This window comes from Anoplopoma fimbria, chromosome 8, assembly GCF_027596085.1.
Source record: "Anoplopoma fimbria isolate UVic2021 breed Golden Eagle Sablefish chromosome 8, Afim_UVic_2022, whole genome shotgun sequence".
NCBI classification, from domain to species: Eukaryota; Metazoa; Chordata; class Actinopteri; order Perciformes; family Anoplopomatidae; genus Anoplopoma; species Anoplopoma fimbria.
The window spans coordinates 12,140,661-12,160,143 of record NC_072456.1 but is presented as its reverse complement, the minus strand read 5'-3'; the positions used below and the strand labels follow the sequence as shown (position 1 = coordinate 12,160,143).

The window sequence follows — 19,483 nt, the reverse complement described above, 5'->3', positions numbered from 1 at the left end:
ATAATAACTCTATGATTCTCAGTTGTCCTTACTTCTAATTTATAAGTTATTACAACACAAATCTCACACAGTCATACCAAAAACTTCAAGTAACATAGTACACCCCACAAAATACATGATCGCAACACAAAGCAGAGACAAAACAATGTATAACCTTTGGTCCAGACTGTTTACCGTGGGACTCAGGAACATCATCAAGGTCCTCGTCTTATCTTAACCTCCAGACACCCAGAGCCTCCTGACACAAGGCATGCCAACTGGGATGGACTTTGAAGCCTCTCAAAATACCAAACCGTGACAATGAACAAATAATACATTTCTTCATGAGTAATACATTTCCACGACAGTAAGTCACAGCCTTGTTCTTACTCTCACTTCAGAAAAAATCCTCTGCTGTTGCAGTGAAAGTAAATTCTTTAAGCTGCTACATGCAGCATTTTATAGGGCTTATCAAGGGAATACGTCCTCACCTTCATACATTAAATTCTAATTTAGCTCCTTTAGCAGCTATCTCACCAGAATGGTCAGTATGCATCTGTTTTGAATGGTAAGAGTGAATGAGTCAAATCTGCATCTTCTGCACCGTGAAAGCCCTTAACCCCTAATCTCTAACCTTTAACCTCTGCACTGTTACCCCAACTCTCACCCTTAACCCTCATCATACCAGAAGCACAAAGGCTACTTTAAAGAGGAGAAGCCCTGAGAGGTGTGTGTGTGTGTGTGTGTGTGTGTGTGTGTGTGTGTGTGTGTGTGTGTGTGTGTGTGTGTGTGTGTGTGTGTGTGTGTGTGTGTGTGTGTGTGTGTGTGTGTGGAAAGAGATGAGCTTGGTTCAGGCTAAATACAGCCCGCTCAGGAGAAGGTTTAGGAGTCGTTAAGAGGGCTTATCCCATACACACAGACACACACACACACACACACACACACACACACACACACACACACACACACACACACACACACACACACACACACACACACACACACACACACACACACACACACACACACACACACACACACACACACACACACACAATGGAGACTCATATACTCCCTGGAGGCACATACACATGACAACAGACAGATACACAACTGCACACACACACTAGTTTTGTAATAGCTGTTTTGATGTTGGATGATGGCCTCTAGATTGTGCTGTGGATGACAAAGCAAAGAGCCGCAGTTCTGCCACACTGACTGACTATCTTAAAAATAGCTGGTAAGGTTTTCAGTCTGCATCCAGACCATTTAAGTAAAAAGTGCTGAAAAAGTAAAATAAAACTGAATAACTCAAAGATAATGTAACATCCAAACTGTGAAACCAAAAGGGTTTATGGAAAACAATGCTTAAATGATTAGTTGATAAAGGAATTAGTCGACCGACAGATAATAAATCCTAAAACATTTTGATAATTGGTTGTTTAAGTCATTTATAGAGTTTGTTTTGCTTTATTCTGTTTTGTGTCATTGTAAATTGAATATGTTATATATATATATATATATATACTTTTATTTCAACAAAACAAACAAATTGAAGATGTCGGCTTGAAGCATTATTGCAGGATATAGGATAAACTGTTTTGGGATTTAACAAATATAATCAATGGATTAATTGATAATTAAAATAATCATAAGTTACCAGAACTAACAGAGGCTAGCAGTTATCTTTGCCATGGTATTATTTGTTGATGGTAATTGTAACAATATAATAAAAAATTCACAATGATGTAATTATGCGAAGAAAATACTTCAAACATGCTTCTTTGTGTAACACCTTGCAGGTCTGTGTGTTCTTGTGCATTACATATCAAGTTTGGAGAACTTTCTTTTTACGGTGTCTTATTTGGATTGATGACACATTTGAAAAGTGGAAAGGACTTGAGGGGGAGGTTTGGTTGATCTGGATTTCTGTCCCTGTGGTCATGAGATGACGTCTTCCTCTGTCACGGTGGTTATAGCAGCCATGTTTACTGGTGGTCTTGACTCACTTAGCAGTTACTGTACACAAACACACACACACACACACACACACACACACACACACACACACACACACACACACACACACACACACACACACACACACACACACACACACACACACACCCATAAACATACAACTCACCGATTGACGCGGCCTCTGTCTGGCTGAGAAACCACAAACACAGTGTTTTAAGTCATATTGCACCTTTTGAATAATTATGTAAATAAGAGAAAGGTTGAGTCTGTGTCTGTCAGGCTTGCTCTGGTTATTCTAACCTTTTATTAACAATATTTAGCTTTCTGTCTCCTTGCATGTTAGACAGAAGGCTCATACGAATGGGTCAAATGTGGGCAGAATGTGTCAAACACAGGATTTTCTGTTTATTTCACTCTCTGTGTTTGTTTTAATCCTCATCCTCTCTGTCTCTTTACAGAGTGACCAAGTTCTGGTTTGGTGTGAAAACCACAGACGCTGCGCGCAGGTAAATACTCATACACACAAACTTACAACTTACAGCTTTACTTATAAAGATATTTTACTGACTTTTATTCAGTTCCTTAGTCTTACTCAAAACTGAATCACTCTGTGCCTAACCCCAACCATAACCCTGTTCCTAAACCCGTGTAACCCTAAAAACAGAGTCTTCGATGTAGGAGAAAAGACCGGAGGGTCAATAGGTTGGACTCTCCATGTTACATTTTCCCAGTGAGGCTCATTGCTTGCACTTAAGAAAAAATAACGATTGTGACATCATATTATATATAAGCATCATGTCTTGTCATTGTACCAGGGCCATGGAAACTATGCGTGTCTGACTGGCTGGCACATACCTCAAACTCATATCTGTTTAACAGTTTAAATTAGCATGCAAGGTACATTAAAATGCAATTAATCATAGCAACAACAGTGTGTTTGCTTTGTGCTACATAACAATCTAACTGTCACTGGTGTAATGGCCGTATTCACTGGAAAAGGTTCTCAACAAACGACATTCTTAGCCAACTAATAGATAAGTTGATTGAATGCACACATTTGTAAAACTGAGTTTCTCCACAAAGAATCATGCAAAAGCACCACTTTTAATCTTCTGTTTTAGACCAAAATGATGGATTAGTCAACTAATGGGACTAAGAGGGAGAAGCCCTAAAAAAAGAGATTGATGAATTGAGCCCATCTTGTCTTTGTGGCTGTAGTAAGTGGCCATAGTATAAGAGTGATTACACACAACGAGATAATCCTAACAAGCCTGACTCAACAACAGAAGAAGCAGAGGCAGAGTGTCTCTTTTCAACTCTGCCTCAAGAGGCAAAGAGACAGAGAGAGAGTCTTTCTTCTGCCTCCCGTATGTGTGGAATCTTAACTCCCCGCCGCACGTCTCCTGTAATAGCAAAGGTTGTGTTTTTAGTTAAAACAACGTCCTCCCCTATATCCACATTATCCATCCACCCTGGAGCAAACATTATCACCTGTTTATGCACTTAACACTGCCTGCCAGGAGGCTTCACGTGTGTGTGTGTGTGTGTGTGTGTGTGTGTGTGTGTGTGTGTGTGTGTGTGTGTGTGTGTGTGTGTGTGTGTGTGTGTGTGTGTGTGTGTGTGTGTGTGTTCATTGTTTGATTCAAGAGGAGTTTCCATGCTGTGTATTTTTAGCTGCCAGTCCCTGCTGCAGGTCCAGCTTGTTACAGCCTCCTGAACATTACTGTGGGTGTTTTAGAGCGCTAACCACAGTTTTTGGATGAGACAGAAATGTTTTTATTTATGTGGCTACAAGACAAAATCAGAAAAAAATCTTCAGTATTGAAAAAAAATGATTTTACACTTAAGAGGAAAAGAAAATTGCTACTATTAAACAAAGTATGTAACATCCGAAACTCTTTTATAGACTGAATAATGATGCTGTGAAATCTGCAGCCCAAAAATGTCTGTAAAATATCTATCCACCGTGACCTTTTACTTACTGACCTTAACTTACTCAATATTAATGACTTGTTGAAAGATTCTGTCTGGTTTCTTATTGATGTGTGTTCTGAACTTTCCGTTCAGGTTCAGACCTAAGAGCTTCATCCCAGCTGAAAGCACACCTGAGTCATATTTTACATCTTGCAACACTTCCAAGATTCTTTTACAAATGCTCAGTTGGATGGAGGCAAAAAAGCAGGAAACCTTTTTTTTTTTTTCTTCTGTACAGCGTGTATATCAGTAGTGTGTGTATGTTGAGGTCAGTCCGGGTTAATATCAACAACAGTCAAGAACTTGGCCTCCTCCAAATCTCCCACCAACAGACCGTTTCAGTGGATACCGCACTGAGCAAACTCACTGAGCAGACTTCAGCGTTACCTAACCCCCCTCACTACCTCAAACACAAACACACACAGCTCCTTTGACCTTACACAAACGTATCTATATCCGTTCCTTCCTTCTCTCGCTTCCTTTGTTTCTGTCCCCTTATAATTAGAGTTCAACAACAACACAGAGAGATGAGAAAATATGTTCTACGTCTACATTTTATGACCTTGGCTTCGTGTCTTGCTGTTGTACATGTGTGAATGCCAGTGTGGCACTGTGTTGTAACCAACGTCCAACAACAGTCAGTGGGGGCTGCCGCTGTGTAAACCATAATTTTCCTCTCAGACACGCTGATACTGCACAGACATACACAGTGTCTCTTCTTGCTTGTTTGAATTGCAGAGTTATTAATTCTTACCGTTTTTACAGTCTGTTGAAAGTGGACGCAGCCCAATTTGTAAAAGTCACCAGAGCGGGCCAACAAAAATAAATTAGAACAGAAAAGCAAGTATCCCAGCCCTCAGCCTTAATTTCCTAAGATTAATCAAAGTAATAAATTATATAGGGGAGAAGGTCCAACACTGTTTAATGCTCCCAAGGTGTGTATATTTGTTAACAGGATATGTGGGAGATATTTAAGACTTGCTATTTTGTTGTAATTCATTATGCGCTTTGGGAGCATTATACAATGAGCACAGTCCACTGTATTATGGTTATATTAGGCTAACTAATATTCCTAGGTTTCAATTCTACTCTATTCTTTATTCTGCAATTGTTCTAGTACCACTTTTGTTATAAGAAGGTAAACTACAGATCCCAACAACAGCTTATAATACTATATTCTTATTCATGTAACTATATTCTTTGATTTATGTCAAAATACCTGCATTACTAGTGATCTTCGCAATAGGGCTGTCAACAAATATTCTAAATCTGAATACATTTTTGAATTGTAATAAAACCCAGCAACAGACATTTGAATACAAAAATTAAAATGCAATTGAGAAATAAAAAAAGCAGCACTACCACGGCCTCGCACAGGCTTAATGCATTCATAACGGTTTAGTAGTACTTGCTATCGCCAGACGCTTTTAAACAGTTTAAACAGAAAACACACGTTTGATATTTTGATATTTACTTGAAATTACATACAATATAGTCAACAAGAAGTAGGAAATGTTCAGCTCCCTGGTGATCTCCCTCCAGCCAGCTGCGACCTTATTTAGGTTTTTACAGTAATGAGGAGGCATCGTATAGATAACACCTCATTTCAACTCCAATAAACAGCCGTTAGTCTAGACTGGTGCTGATATGAGACCAGAGTCTCAGGAAACTACAGTACTTTTTTTGTACTGAAGGAGGTTGTTCTCAATTACACAATTAAACAATAGCAAGTTTAAAAAATATATTTTATTATAATCTTTTTAAATTTCATGGCCTTCTCTTTAAGCAACTTTAATCTCAGAATGTATAGGGGACAGTTAAGTGCATCTGCAGGACATGTAGGACATTCTCCTTTATACATGAAGAATGTTAAAAATGAAAAAATGGGTGTAAATGTTCTTAAGTTACTCTTCTAGTGAGTGGAATGCATTTTTGACTACAGTACAGATAGGATGAGATAAGAAAAAGCGATTAAGGTAAGCATGGTTTCATCGACTGTGGTGCTTTATCTTTTCCTTTGTTACATAAGGATCCGGAGTCTCTCGATTGAAGACGCATAAACACACACCAGGCAGATGTTGCCCCTACACATATGGTTTGTTTCACTTTATGTTTGCACCCTCTCTCATGGAAACACATGAGAGAGTTCACTAAAACTGAACTACAGCCCTCACTCAATTCCTCAATCTGTCCATCTCCTCCTTCTTTTATCTTGCTCTCTCTCTCTCTCTCTCTCTCTCTCTCTCTCTCTCTCTCTCTCTCTCTCTCTCTCTCTCTCTTTCTCTCTTACACACATGCAAAGTAGACATAGTAATGTGTACCAGGTGTGTGAGGCAGCGGGATGTCCACTAACAAACAGGTCTGATGCAGAACAAAGAACAGAGCTATCAAGTCACTGTTACTTTCCCTCTTATCATCTCTTCATTGTTCATTCCTCATTACTCGCTGTTAAGAGGATCACATTACTTGTAATACCCGTTGGAAATAGTTCTGTATGCTTAGATGTCCCATCATGCTGTAAGTTAGACCTCTAGTTATACAATTGTCATATGCATTCAACTTATAAGAGGCTGTTTGATTTCTTCATAGAAAGCACAGAAATAATTTGTGTTCTACCCCATTCCCCCCTAAGACAGATGGATTACTGAACGGGCCTACCGTGCACAGGCCCAGGGGCCCAAACTGTCAGTGTCAGACACAAGTACCAACCAGGAAGATACTCAAAATGACCACAAAGAGACACAGAACTAATAGAAAGAGATGCAAAACAGAAACAAAGATACACAGAACAACCACAAAGAGACACAAAATGACCACAATGAGGAAAAAAACAACTGTATGCTGTGCAGATTGGAAAGCCCTCTGAGGCACATTTGTGATTTTCGGCCATACAAATAAATTGAATTAAATTGAACTACAAAGAGACACAAACAGCAAGAGGTAGATGCTTAATTAACACACAGAGACACAACATAAGAACAAAAAGAGGCTATTCAGTCTGTGTAAGGCCAAACACGCTATGAAGAAAACCTTCCGCTGTTTGTATCCACAATCTCTTTTTTAGACATTCTTTCCATCTCTACTCAGAGTAGAGATTGAACGTTTTGATTTTGGGGCTCAGTTCCACCTTCGGCATAACCTTCACCTTCACTACTGCAGTCAGTGTGCACCAGTTCACCTTTGAACACATGCTCCATCATACCTTCACTTATGAACAAGATATTCGAACTGTGTAAGTTTGGTCCGTTCTCTTTCCAGTTGGGTCCGTCCTTTGTTTGCTGGCCGACTTGAAAGTGCTGACTCTCACTTCAATTGAGTCTCTGTCTGCTGCAAATCAAGTTTTGGCTTAAAGTGATATTGACGGGAGGAAATGATAGAAGAGGAAAATGTTGGAAAGGCAGTCATCCATGTGTGCCATTCCAAAGCACTCTCCTCCACAGATTTTAAAGAACAACTCAACCCAGTACAACAGCTGCAAACAACAGCTTGCTAGCCTGTTTAAGCTTGCAAATGCTTTTCTTTATTCTCCTTTTCCCACAATCATTTCCATTCCCTCTGCTGTTCAGACTCGTCCAGTAGTTTAATATGATGTCTGGTTGAGATATGTTACATTTATATGGACATAAGTGGCAGTTCTGTCAAAATATTGATAGAAATGCCAGCTCATGCTGGAGCATTGAGGGAATATATCAGGTTTTCTAATCTTCCCCTGATTGATTCTGTGTTTGTCTTTTTCGCCTTTAAGAGAGTTAATGAACCGGCTGATCTTACAGTTTAAAACCATTGTGTGTTGTTAACAATGAACCCCATGTAGATGAAGTATTTTGTCCACCCCCTGCACCAACATATCCATTTCAATATTATTCATACTTCTCTCCATGAAAACCAGTCAGTCTAGAATCCTTAAGAGAAGGCACAGAAAGAAAATGATTTGGAGAAACACAGAGAGGGAAAGCTTGTCAGGATTTTGTCTGAAGTTATTGTGGGCCCGTGTGGTTTGAGAGGTGAGGAAGTTAACCACCATATTTAAAGCATTTGTCTTTTTGACTGTCCTCCTGATCTCTTTTTCTTTTCCTATACTCCTGCAAGCTGCCGACTTACGTTAGCTCTGGTTGTTGGACATGTTTTTTCAAACGTCTGGCAAAAGTCTAACATGCTTTTTAAAGGGATTTGTGGAATTGGTCTACTTTTCACTTGGGTTCCACAAAGCCTGATGTGTGTGCGAGTGTGTATGGATCTATGTGTGTGTCCATATGCAAAATATAAAACAAGCATGCTCGTGCCCTGAAATGTTGCATGTACATGTAATCTATAAGAATATGACCTACTGGGAATATAATACATTGTAATTTTAACATAGTTAAAAACAATTATAATGTAGATTTTATAAATTAGTTGTGTACAGAGTCAAACACTTTTTTAATGCTCTTTCCTTTTATTGTGCATTTATGTGGCAGTATTAAAACTACTGTATGGTGCACTGCAACAACAATAACATGAATTCAATTTGAGGCAATAGTGTGACCATTATTGACTAACTTAAGCGTGAAGAGGGGAAAAACTGAATGAATACATGTAAAAGCTCAATTTTGATTAATATTAAAATAGTGATAAAAAATGTTTTTGTTACCTAAAGTATTAAGAAACTTGTAGTTTATGTAAAGTTTTCTCAAAATCAATTTTGAAATACTATACTTAACATATTGTGATTTGAATAACAATCACAACATTGGTCCAAGAAATTACAATTAGATATATTAACAGAATTAGTCACAGACTATTAGCATAGCTAGCTGCTATTATTGTTTCCATACAGTTATACTCCTGTCAGTTTGTTGTTTGGGGTGGCCCTCTACTTCTCTCACTACACTTTTTACTTTATGTCTATATGATATATATATTAGTTGGTCTCCATCAACCACTAATCTGAAGGTTTCAATGTGTGCCACCAGGTCGGATTTCGCAGGAAATCTGCTGGATTGCTTTGCAGGAGAGAACGAGGATGCTATTCTTCACTTTAAACAGAGCGTTCACATTCTCAAAACAGCTGCTGGGGGAAGATGATAAAAGCTGATGTTAAGCACTTTCCAGTTATTCTTTGTTTTAAAGATAATAGTTTATTGAAGAAGAAACCACAACTTTTTGTTGTAAAGATTTATCTGAAATTTGGTTCTTAACCTATAAGAGATAGTTGGTAATACCAAGGAGGCAACCTCCAGTTCTGAGAAGTGAAGCTAATATGGACATGCCTTAAACTTGCATTCTTTCTAATAACCAGCAGAGTGCTATTCCTCTGGTTGCAAAAATAAGTCTGATTGTATGGTAGTCTATGAGAAAATTACCCTATTTGTCACTTGATTTATTACCTCACTAAGCACTGTAAACATGAGTTTATGGTTTTAATTGCTAGTTAAAAGTCTTGTTGTTTATTTACTAAATGATGGCCCCTTTTAGAGTAAAATAGATGATAAAGCAGGGTACTTTAGGGAACCTTTTGATTGACAGGTCGCTACCACCAATAAAAGGACTGATTGTGTGTACTTTTAAGAACTTGAGCTTCTTTTATTAAATAAATACAGGGTTACTGTTTGTCGAATTGTGATTTTTGAAATTGATAAAAGGAATAGTATAAAAATTGTTACACAATACAAAAGGCTACACACGTACTGTATGTTAAAAAATATTAAAATAGACTGAACACATAATTGAACGCAAATAGTTTTTCACATTGCAACCACTGAATGAACTGTTGACTTTATAAGCAGAGAGAGCACATCTGGTCTGTGGCTGTCTTTCTTTGTCTCTCTCTCTCTTTCTTGCTCCCTTTTCTTTGGACCTGTTTCACTATTTGTCTTTCATCTCTTCTCTCCTTTTCAACTGACACTTACTTCTCCCCCCCTCTATCCACCCTGAAACCACATCTCTCCTCCCCTCCCTCACCCATTTCCTCTCCTCCCTCTTGCTGAGTGTGGCTGTCATCCCTCTTTCGTGGCAGGTGAGGCCATAAAACAGCAGGGGAGGCCAGAGGAGGGCCGAGAGACAAGATGTGTGTGTGTGATTGATTAATTATTATACAGATATCTGAGGAGCTCCCATGCAAACTCTGCACACAAACAGACACGTACGCGGCCATTAATCTAGGCTCTGTTGCTACAGTGTGTCTGTGTGTTAAACAGTAACATCTCTGACCTCTGACCTCTGCTGTGTCTACCGCTCTCTCTCTCTTTTACACACATAACTCATCATGTCGCCTTCAAGGCCAAAAGTGTCAGTTTGTCCCTTAGCTCTTTTTACACAAATATAGTGCATGTACTTTTCAGGGATTTACAACATCGAAGTGATATTTGAGAGAGTAAGGTGTCTACCACGTACATACCACAAGTGTTTTCAGCCTCAATCCATTTGTTTCAACTCCCCCTTTCCCTCCTCTTTTGATTTTCTCTCCCTATTGGATGTATATACTATTGTAAAAGAATAAAAACTTACATATCTTACTTAAGTACAACTAACATAAACCACTATGTTACATGTAAATGGTTTGCATTGAATATGCACTATTACCAATAGTAAAAGAAGGGATTATTAGTATTACTAGAAAAATATATACGTTAAATATCAAACAGTACTTTAAGTACTCCTTATGCTGAATTCCCTCGTAAGTGTTACATTAATATATTATTAGATTATCATTGTTCTTGCATTAATATGTGAGAAGTATTTAAATGTTGGAGTTAGGTTTAATGTAAAGCTAATTGCAAATACTACTTTCCCTTTGAAATATGGTGAGGAAAAAGAAAAAGTAGCATTCAATGTAATTTACTTCAGACCAGTACTTGAGTAGTACATTTTTTTGTTTCACTACTGTACAATACAAAAAAGACATTTTATTTTTTAACCACAATTATTTTGTAAAAGTAATATAAAAATGTGAGAATAAGTGCCATTTAAGACATGTCAAATGTACACATCATCAAGATATAGATGATGTGTGTAAACCTACACTTTCAGGGGTAAACTGAGTGCAGGGTGTAAACTTAAAACAATGTACAGTTTCAGTTTGAATATCAAAATTGCAGTGGGGAATATATTTTTTGTAAAAAGCACAAGAAGAGCAATAATTGATATTTGTTTTTGCAAGAGTTGGTATTCGTTAAAAACATGTAACATTGCTGTTACCTTGTCAGCATTTTAAGCATTTTCTATTTAACAGGGATGCCCCAAGTGCTCGCTATTAAAATGAGTAAACAACAAACAATAAAGTTTAGTGGGTATGGAAGTGTTAGTCCTGGAATACAGGGATAGCAGAAGGATAGGAGGAGAGGTGTTGAGGTGAGGAAAGGAAGGAGGTAGAGAAAGGCAGCACAGAGATGATTAAAGGTCAAGGAGGAGAAGAAGAGGAGTGATAGTGTGAAGACAGGAGACCAAAAGAACAGAGGATTATGGAAAGGGATGGTAGGTGGAGAAAGGAGCAGGGGAGGGTATGAAAAATTATACGTGTCTGTATTTCATCAAAGTGGCAGCAAAGGAGGAGAGGGGGGAATACAGAGATACAGAGTGGGCTGGGTTTGGATGCAAGATAGACTGGTGTTGGTTGGGCTCTGTGTGTGTGTGTGTGTGTGTGTGTGTGTGTGTGTGTGTGTGTGTGTGTGTGTGTGTGTGTGTGTGTGTGTGTGTGTGTGTGTGTGTGTGTGTGATGTGTGTGTGAGAGAGAGAGTTGTTTTTAAGTAGATTTTAAAAACCTGGGTAGCACGTTGTCGAGTGAAGAGACCCACAAGTGCTCCTTAAAGAAACGCATCTCACTACAGGATCTGGTTACAATACTGTGTGTGTGTGTGTGTGTGTGTGTGTGTGTGTGTGTGTGTGTGTGTGTGTGTGTGTGTGTGTGTGTGTGTGTGTGTGTGTGTGTGTGTGTGTGTGTGTGTGTGTGTGTGTGTGTGTGTGTGTGTGTGTTGTATTATCTCTCTGTCTTGTCATACCCAGACTCCTTGGAGAATGCACAGCAAAGTAAAATTACAGAGGATGTAATAGAAAAGAAAACTTAAAGTTGCAACTTGTAAGATCTTAGTTTAAAACATTGAAAAAAAATAAAACTTCTCTTTACATATCTGTATTGTGTTGCAGAGATATATATTGAAATTAGTTTGCTAACTCTTACTTATTAGATCAACATTTTACAGAATACAAATATGTGCTTAGCTGGCTTTTACAGTTAATGGACAACACAAACTCTTTGAGAACGTGCATGAGGACGGAGGCAGTAAGCTGTGTGATAGCCAGCAAACCAGCTTTAAACATAGATTTTTGTTTACCTATTTTTCAGACAATATACGAAAGAAGGTGTTATGATAGGACCCACAAAGTTTAAGTTGTACAATCATGAAAGAGAAGACCGAAATCAATTCTCTGTTAAAGATGTGCATTGATTTCAGTGAAAATATGAGTGTCTGGAACATAGTGGACATATATGGACAGTGGAGAAGGTGTTTAAGTCATTTCTCTCCATATTTATATTTTTATATCGTCATTTTTGGAATCCATTGTAGCCTACGTAATTCTAAGATGACTACAGCCCTTTGGAGAATCAATCTACAAACTTTTCAAGCCTACAGAATGTTTAATACTCAGTAGGGAGACTTTGGGGGTGGAGTATCACTTCAAGCTTACCCAAACTTCTTCTTCCATGACTTGAATGAAATGAGCCGACTATACAACATTAAACAGTTATCATGCTTCACGCTGAGACTGCAATTTATGTCCTACAGGTTCAAGAAACCAGCACATGTGGCTTCACTGTCCTTGGTTTGTCGATGCTAAATGAATCCCAGCGACCTATGTAGTGTTTGTCCCTTATTTGATACATAAAATAAAAGTTTACATGGTTTTAATGCAGTGCTCAAGTGTGATGATAGCTGTAACAGTATGCAAATCCATGAGTCTGCAAATGGGAGAACGCTTTTTCATCCAACAGTAGCTATATTTGTACAAAAGATGACATTTATATGTATTTTTGTTGATTCTGTTTGTTCCCCTGGAATCAGTGAGATGGAATAAATTGGAGAAATGATTGAAGCCAGGCACACTGAGGGAGCTGAGGGAGACAGACAGAGGGAGTGAGAGAGGACGGGGGAGGAGGTTGGGGGTGAAACCGCAGTTTTTATATGTTGTCTGGATTTAATTTGGTAAGAGCCATCATTCACCAGTTCACTGAGGTGGCAAACCAGATGAGTGTATGCATGTGTGCTTTAGGAGTGTGTGTTTCCTCTGTTTTCCCGACCTGCTCAAACACTGAGAGCTCTGCAAACGCTAAAACCCTCTGACACTTTATAATTTATTCTTTTTCAAACACTTTTCGTTGTTGTATTTCTTCAAACCTCAGCTACTTAATAGGCAGTTTTAGAATTATTCCTATTTTTACTTTCTGGCATAGAGTTAGATCAATACCACTCTCATAAGTTCCCTTTAGATATAAGGCTGTAGGTAGTACCTAGTTAGCTTAGCACATAGACTGGTAACAGGGGACAGAGCTAACCTAGCCTTATGACAAAATCTGTCTTTAACTGGACCTCTATATGTGTCTACGTGTGTAACATTTTATATCTTGTCTGTCTAATCCGAATAAAAACCAAAGTGCATAAACAACAATTTCAACAACAATTTGTAAGGGATTATATGTGAAGATATCATTTAACAGCTGATAACATCAAATTGAATGAAACAAGTGTGGATTGTGAAACCTTTACTTTATTGTGCCTAAAGCCTCATATTTTGTTTATTTCTATTTGTTTGTTTATGTGTAGTGCCTTCAGCCATGCAAAGAACTGTGGGAAACCAGGAAGGTGCTTTCTCCAAAGTCCTGTGAGGTAAGACAGAAAGAGAACGCATAGTGTATAACTGTGTGTGTGTGTGTGTGTGTGTGTGTGTGTGTGTGTGTGTGTGTGTGTGTGTGTGTGTGTGTGTGTGTGTGTGTGTGTGTGTGTGTGTGTGTGACAACACCCTTGGTGGCTGTGTCACTCCTGCAATAGAAACTTGCTTTTGTTGGCACCATGAAGCTGTTTTCTGACTGTGAATGCAATGAAAGAGCATTCCTGTGTGGGTTTATGCAAGCTTATGTGTTATGAAAAACATGTTTGTGAGATTTAGAATGTATATGCGTGAGTGTGCTGTAGTCATGAGTGTATAATGTGTGTGTGTGTGGGGCCCTAAATTATTATTTGTGAAGCCAGTCGCTGGGGTCTTCAGATTAGTTTTTCATCACAATAGCTGAAGCATGTTACTGGCTGAATGGCTGACTGGCTGGCTTGTTGGGAACACAGGGTAATTCAGAGCTAATAGCTAAAGCTGATGTTTACATTTTGATTTGCAGCCATGTGCACAGACACACACACACACACACACACACACACACACACACACACACACACACACACACACACACACACACACACACACACACACACACACACACACACACACACACACACACACACAGAGTAATACACATATGAACCCCCTTTCAGACCAGGCTGCCTTCAAAGAGTCAGTAGGAGTTAACCAAAGGAAACCCTTTCACCTCTGCTGTGTGTTTTTCTGCCCTTGTGTGTGTGTTTATACTGCCTCGAATGATGAAACTTCCCCCCCCCTGTTCTTTCTCTCAGAAGCAGACAGAGTGTGTGACGAGCAGGGACTTTCTGACCTCCCTGAGGTTGTCTCGTCAGGGGGACTGCCCTGCGCCTCAGCGAGCCACTGGATTCGCTGCAGCCTGCGTGGAGAGCTGCTCATCGGACCAGCATTGTCCTTCCCCCAGGAAATGCTGCTCTAATGGCTGTGGACACACTTGCCAAGCCCCAGCCAATCTATATAAAGGTAAAGAAGGCAGGTTGGCACTTGTTTGTAACATCTTGGTGGCTTTACTGCAAGAGGTTGCTGCACCGATGGAGATAACTTGCTTGACAAAGTTGTTTTTGATTGTTTCAATTAACTGATGAAAAGTATTGATGCTGGTGCTGATCATTGGTTAAGCAGGCTATTAGCACTAATAACACTGAACATACTTTGTTGTTTTTTGGGAGGGATGCCTTTTAAATATTTAATGACATCTTGCTCTTGTTCCTTTGGTGTTTAAATGTACTTATTGTGAGTTGCTTTGGTTAAAAGTGTCAGCCAAATAAAGGAATGCAATTTAATGTAATAAAGATCCTTAAATATTGTCTGCTTGTCCCAGATGGTCCCGCTATGGTTAAAAGCTCCAGCTCATAATCTGCGTGAAGTTAGTCTGGAGTACAAACTGCCTCAGACACACATGTAATGAAAATTGGGCTGCCATAATAATTAAACACAAAGAGAATATTGTATTAACTCATCAGTTTCAAAAGCACTGACTATATACCTTGTGTTATCCAGTAATTAGATATTATTGTTGAGTTTGAGACATCCTGTGAAACTTGTCCATGTACCACCTATTCCTAGTGTCACAATGTTGATAGCCATGTCATTTTATTTACATGTCCCACCAATTACAATTTTTTCAACATACGTTACCCTTTTATCCTCAGACCATCAATCTCACAATCAGTTTAGGTAATTTGGTGTTATGTACATTTCTTTCCTGTTTTGGCCTTTCAAATAATAATTCACTGATTTCCCCCAGGTGTTCCTCTGAAGCCTCGCAGAGAGATGAGCTTCGTGGAGGATTCAGAGGGTCGCGTGAAGGTAGTGTGGGTGTCAAAGTTCAACGTCAGTGTGGAGCCGGTCGTTTACATGCTCCAGTCTCGCTGGAACATCGGGATTCATCCCAGTGAAGACCATGCCTCTCCATGGACTACTGTTGCAATGGTAACTATTGTACAGTAGCCAGCAGCCTTTCACCTTTCACCCTGGGTCTTTATATTGAGGATTAGAAAGTTTGAGATATTGCGATCATAAAGACATTTATATTTTGTGTCATCTTTTATTTTTTAAAGAGACCATGCTGTTATTATCACTACCTCTACATTATTGGGGATAATAGTTGATGTAAGGAAGCTGATAGCTTGAAGAAAAAAAATATGTAACAACATGGCACATAAGTGATTCTGTCTAAGAGTCATTGAAGTTATAAAAATGGTTCCCTGTGCCTCTAACACTGGAACAGCGCCACAACGTTTGTAACATATCTTTAACTCATAACTCTCAATTTGCCTCGAATGATGAAACTTCTCAGCTATGGAGATGGATGTTAGACTCTGTTTCCACCTCATCAGTCTGCTGCCTTGCTGTCTAAACCTCTCCAACCCAGCCAGTCTCCTATTCTGCCAGGGTAAACCGTACGTCTGTGTGTGCGTATGAGTGAGTGTGTGTGTGTGCACCGAACGTCCACGTGTGTGTGTGCCTGTGTGAGGTTAGGTAAATAAGCAGAGCTTAAAAAGGAACCACAGGCAGCCACAGTCGTTCCACCGGCTGACTCTGAATGACTGAACACTCATTATAGACTTAAATAGATGGCAGCTCGTGTCTGTCTGTGTGTGTATGTGTCTCTGTGTGTGTGAATGAGTAGATTTTAAGCAGTTGATTACATTTGCGCTGTCAGGGAGACAAAACATGTGAATCTTTAGCAATTTGAACCATCATTTTGGCAAATCATTTAATTTCACTATTATCAGATGGAATTCCAATCTGACTTTCTACCTATTTAACTTGTGAAACATATATGTCTTAAAGTACACAGGTCATATTTTTGTGTATATATATAGTATGGATTTTTAAAAGATGTGTGTAAAGCCCTTTAGGCTGTGGAAGTTTTTGTCTTCTAAGAATCAATATCTTCTGTATCTTACCCTCAAAGATGGGTTTTGCTGCTTTTTTTTGCTGATTGAACATTTCGAGCCTGATTCACCTGTGACCACACCCAGCATCACTGATGATTGTGATGTCACAGTGTCATGGAGTACAACTGTGCATAACTCTAATGAAGTGAGAGGTTAAATCACTGGAAGTCAGCAAAATGAAAATATGTAAGGGATGTTAAGTTACTCTTAAATCTCTAAATCGTTCATGAATTATGTACAATTGTATCTGTTAGATGACAAAAAAAGTAATTAAAATGCATTTGAACAAAAGTATTTCTCTGTCATGCACGTTGTCATTGTTATATGTGATGTGTTTGTATTTATAGACGCTTTCTGAAGATGTGGTTCTGTCAGATTTGAGACCTCAACGCTGGTACCAGTTCAGAGTAGCAGCCATCAACAGCCACGGCAGCAGAGGTTTCACCACACCCAGCAAACACTACATCTCCAGTAAAGGTACCACAAACAAGTCTAAACACATGCTCCAAATTTATTTTGAAGAGTCCCACAGAGAGTGATGATTCCTCCTGCATGTTCCCCTAACCTACCTGTTGAATTTTTGATAATCTGTCACGAGACACTGACCAAAACACTGACTCTTGCTTTCCATTTGTGTCATTTCATGAGAGATATTACACCTCTCTAAAGAAAAGTCAGAACCTCAGGGACACTTCCTGTCTTCTCCTTCCCTGTTCTTTCCCCCTCTTTTATTAAGAGTTGATGGATAAGGTACACCCAGCAGAAAGGCAGTCCATAAAACACAGACTGGAAACAGAATATATGCAATTTCACATGCACGTATTCACACATACATATACAGTAGGCCAACGCGTACACGTTCAGTTGGTTTAGTGCCAAATCCCTGTTGCAGGTCTGTGAGACAAAGTGAAAGTAAGCATAAGACACACAAGTACACACACACACACACACACACACACACACACACACACACACACACACACACACACACACACACACACACACACACACACACACACACACACACACACACACATTGTAGGAGGTCTTAGCTCTAATGCTTAGCAGGCTTAGGTAATATTGGTGTTGCGCCAGGATTGGCTAGTCATTTGTATCCCCTGCCAGGATTGGCTGAAGCATGTTTGCATTTAAATAATGACTTCAAGTTGGACCGAGTTTTGGAAAAAGGTTCTTTATCAGTTGAGCACTTATGGCAGATTATAAAAGAGGTTTCTGAGATAGCATTTTCCACCGGCTTCAACAAAACACCAAATAGTAGAATTCCTCATGTGATAACGTTAAGAGAATATACAACCTGAAACTTCTCTGTCAGCTCCTGGTGGCCCGTCAATATATTAAAGCAATAATTAATGTGACATTTGGGAAATACTCTTATTTGACTTCTTGCTGAGGGTTAGTCTTTCTTATGTCTGTAGATTATATATAATTACACTACTCTTGCCTGCATACAAGACGGCATGTATTTTTTTTTACTTTTACAAATGGAGGATTAAGAGTATAACGTACGTGTCTATCTGGAAGCAGTGTTATGTTTAGCAAACCAAAATGTAAAGTAAACAGAGGAGAAATCAGGAAACAGAAATCTATTTCCACCAGTGACGGTGCATACAAACCACTAAATCCCTTACAAAAAAGTAAAAGAATTGGATTTATCAACATAAATTCTAAACAATATTCAGTGTCTTGAAGAGGAGTTTATTTTCCTTTCATTCTACTGGAAGATCACTAATGGCAGTGACGTTACCCTGCTGACATTTACAGCCAAACTCAAAACAGCCTGCTGGGTGCTTTCTAATGCATGGATTGAGCTTTAGAGGTGGTGGATTTTGACAGAGCCAGGATATTTTGTTTCCCACTGTTTCCAGTCTTTATGCAAAGCTAAGCTAACTGGCTGTTGGCTATAGATACAACATACAGATATTAGCATTGTTTCGATCTGCTTATCTAACTTTGAAGAAAGCAAGAAAGCGTATATACCAAAATATTTAGTTAATGCTCTAAGACACAGCGTGTGTGTGTGTGTGTGTGTGTGTGTGTGTGTGTGTGTGTGTGTGTGTGTGTGTGTGTGTGTGTGTGTGTGTGTGTGTGTGTGTGTGTGTGTGTTTGTTCACTTGTGTGTGTGTTTTGAGGGCCAGGGTTAAAGGTTAAAGACACACACTTCAACATTTGAAGGAGTCAGAGTCTTGTGTTTCCAGTTCATTGGTCTGATTAGTCAGGGGCTGGATGTCAGGGGTCCAAATCAGGAAGCTTGCAGATGTCAGGATGGTTGGAGTTCCTCCACTGTGACCTGATGCGAACCAGAGAGAGAATCAGAATTCCAAATCCCTTTCCTGTTTGTTCAGATATAAGGGTTGCACAGTACTTGCCAGCAGTAATTACGAGGGAATGTCTGCTTCAGAAAACTCATCTTGATGTCTTCATCTTATGAAACAATGGACTGAAAGTCACTGATTGAAGAAGAAACACACAGTGAAAAGGGCCTTGGTGTGTTTTGGTTCTGATCTACTGCTGGCATTGAGATACACCCTGCTTATTTCAAAGACAAGCCACACACACACAAACAGGCCAGGTCTTGCAGACCTACTACGCTGCCCTAACTTTGATCTCTGCATCTGGGTCAGCCGAGAACAGCCCGAAGCCTGTGGGAGGCCTGCCATTGGGAATGTAGTTCTAATCAGATACATTTTGTTGTTTTAATTAAATACAGGATTGGGGTTTGAGTCTCT

At 39.2% G+C, this 19,483-nt stretch overlaps 1 protein-coding gene across 1 annotated transcript in view; it reads left to right on the top strand.

Moving 5' to 3' along the window:
* anos1b (anosmin 1b) overlaps positions 1-19,483 on the top strand; it is a 39,004-nt gene that overhangs the window by 8,864 nt on the left and 10,657 nt on the right. The window contains exons 2-6 of the mRNA XM_054603224.1: positions 2,418-2,465; positions 13,731-13,793; positions 14,589-14,796; positions 15,581-15,765; positions 17,084-17,213. Coding sequence (XP_054459199.1) covers positions 2,418-2,465; positions 13,731-13,793; positions 14,589-14,796; positions 15,581-15,765; positions 17,084-17,213 — 634 coding nt within the window. The remainder of the gene's footprint in view (positions 1-2,417; positions 2,466-13,730; positions 13,794-14,588; positions 14,797-15,580; positions 15,766-17,083; positions 17,214-19,483) is intronic.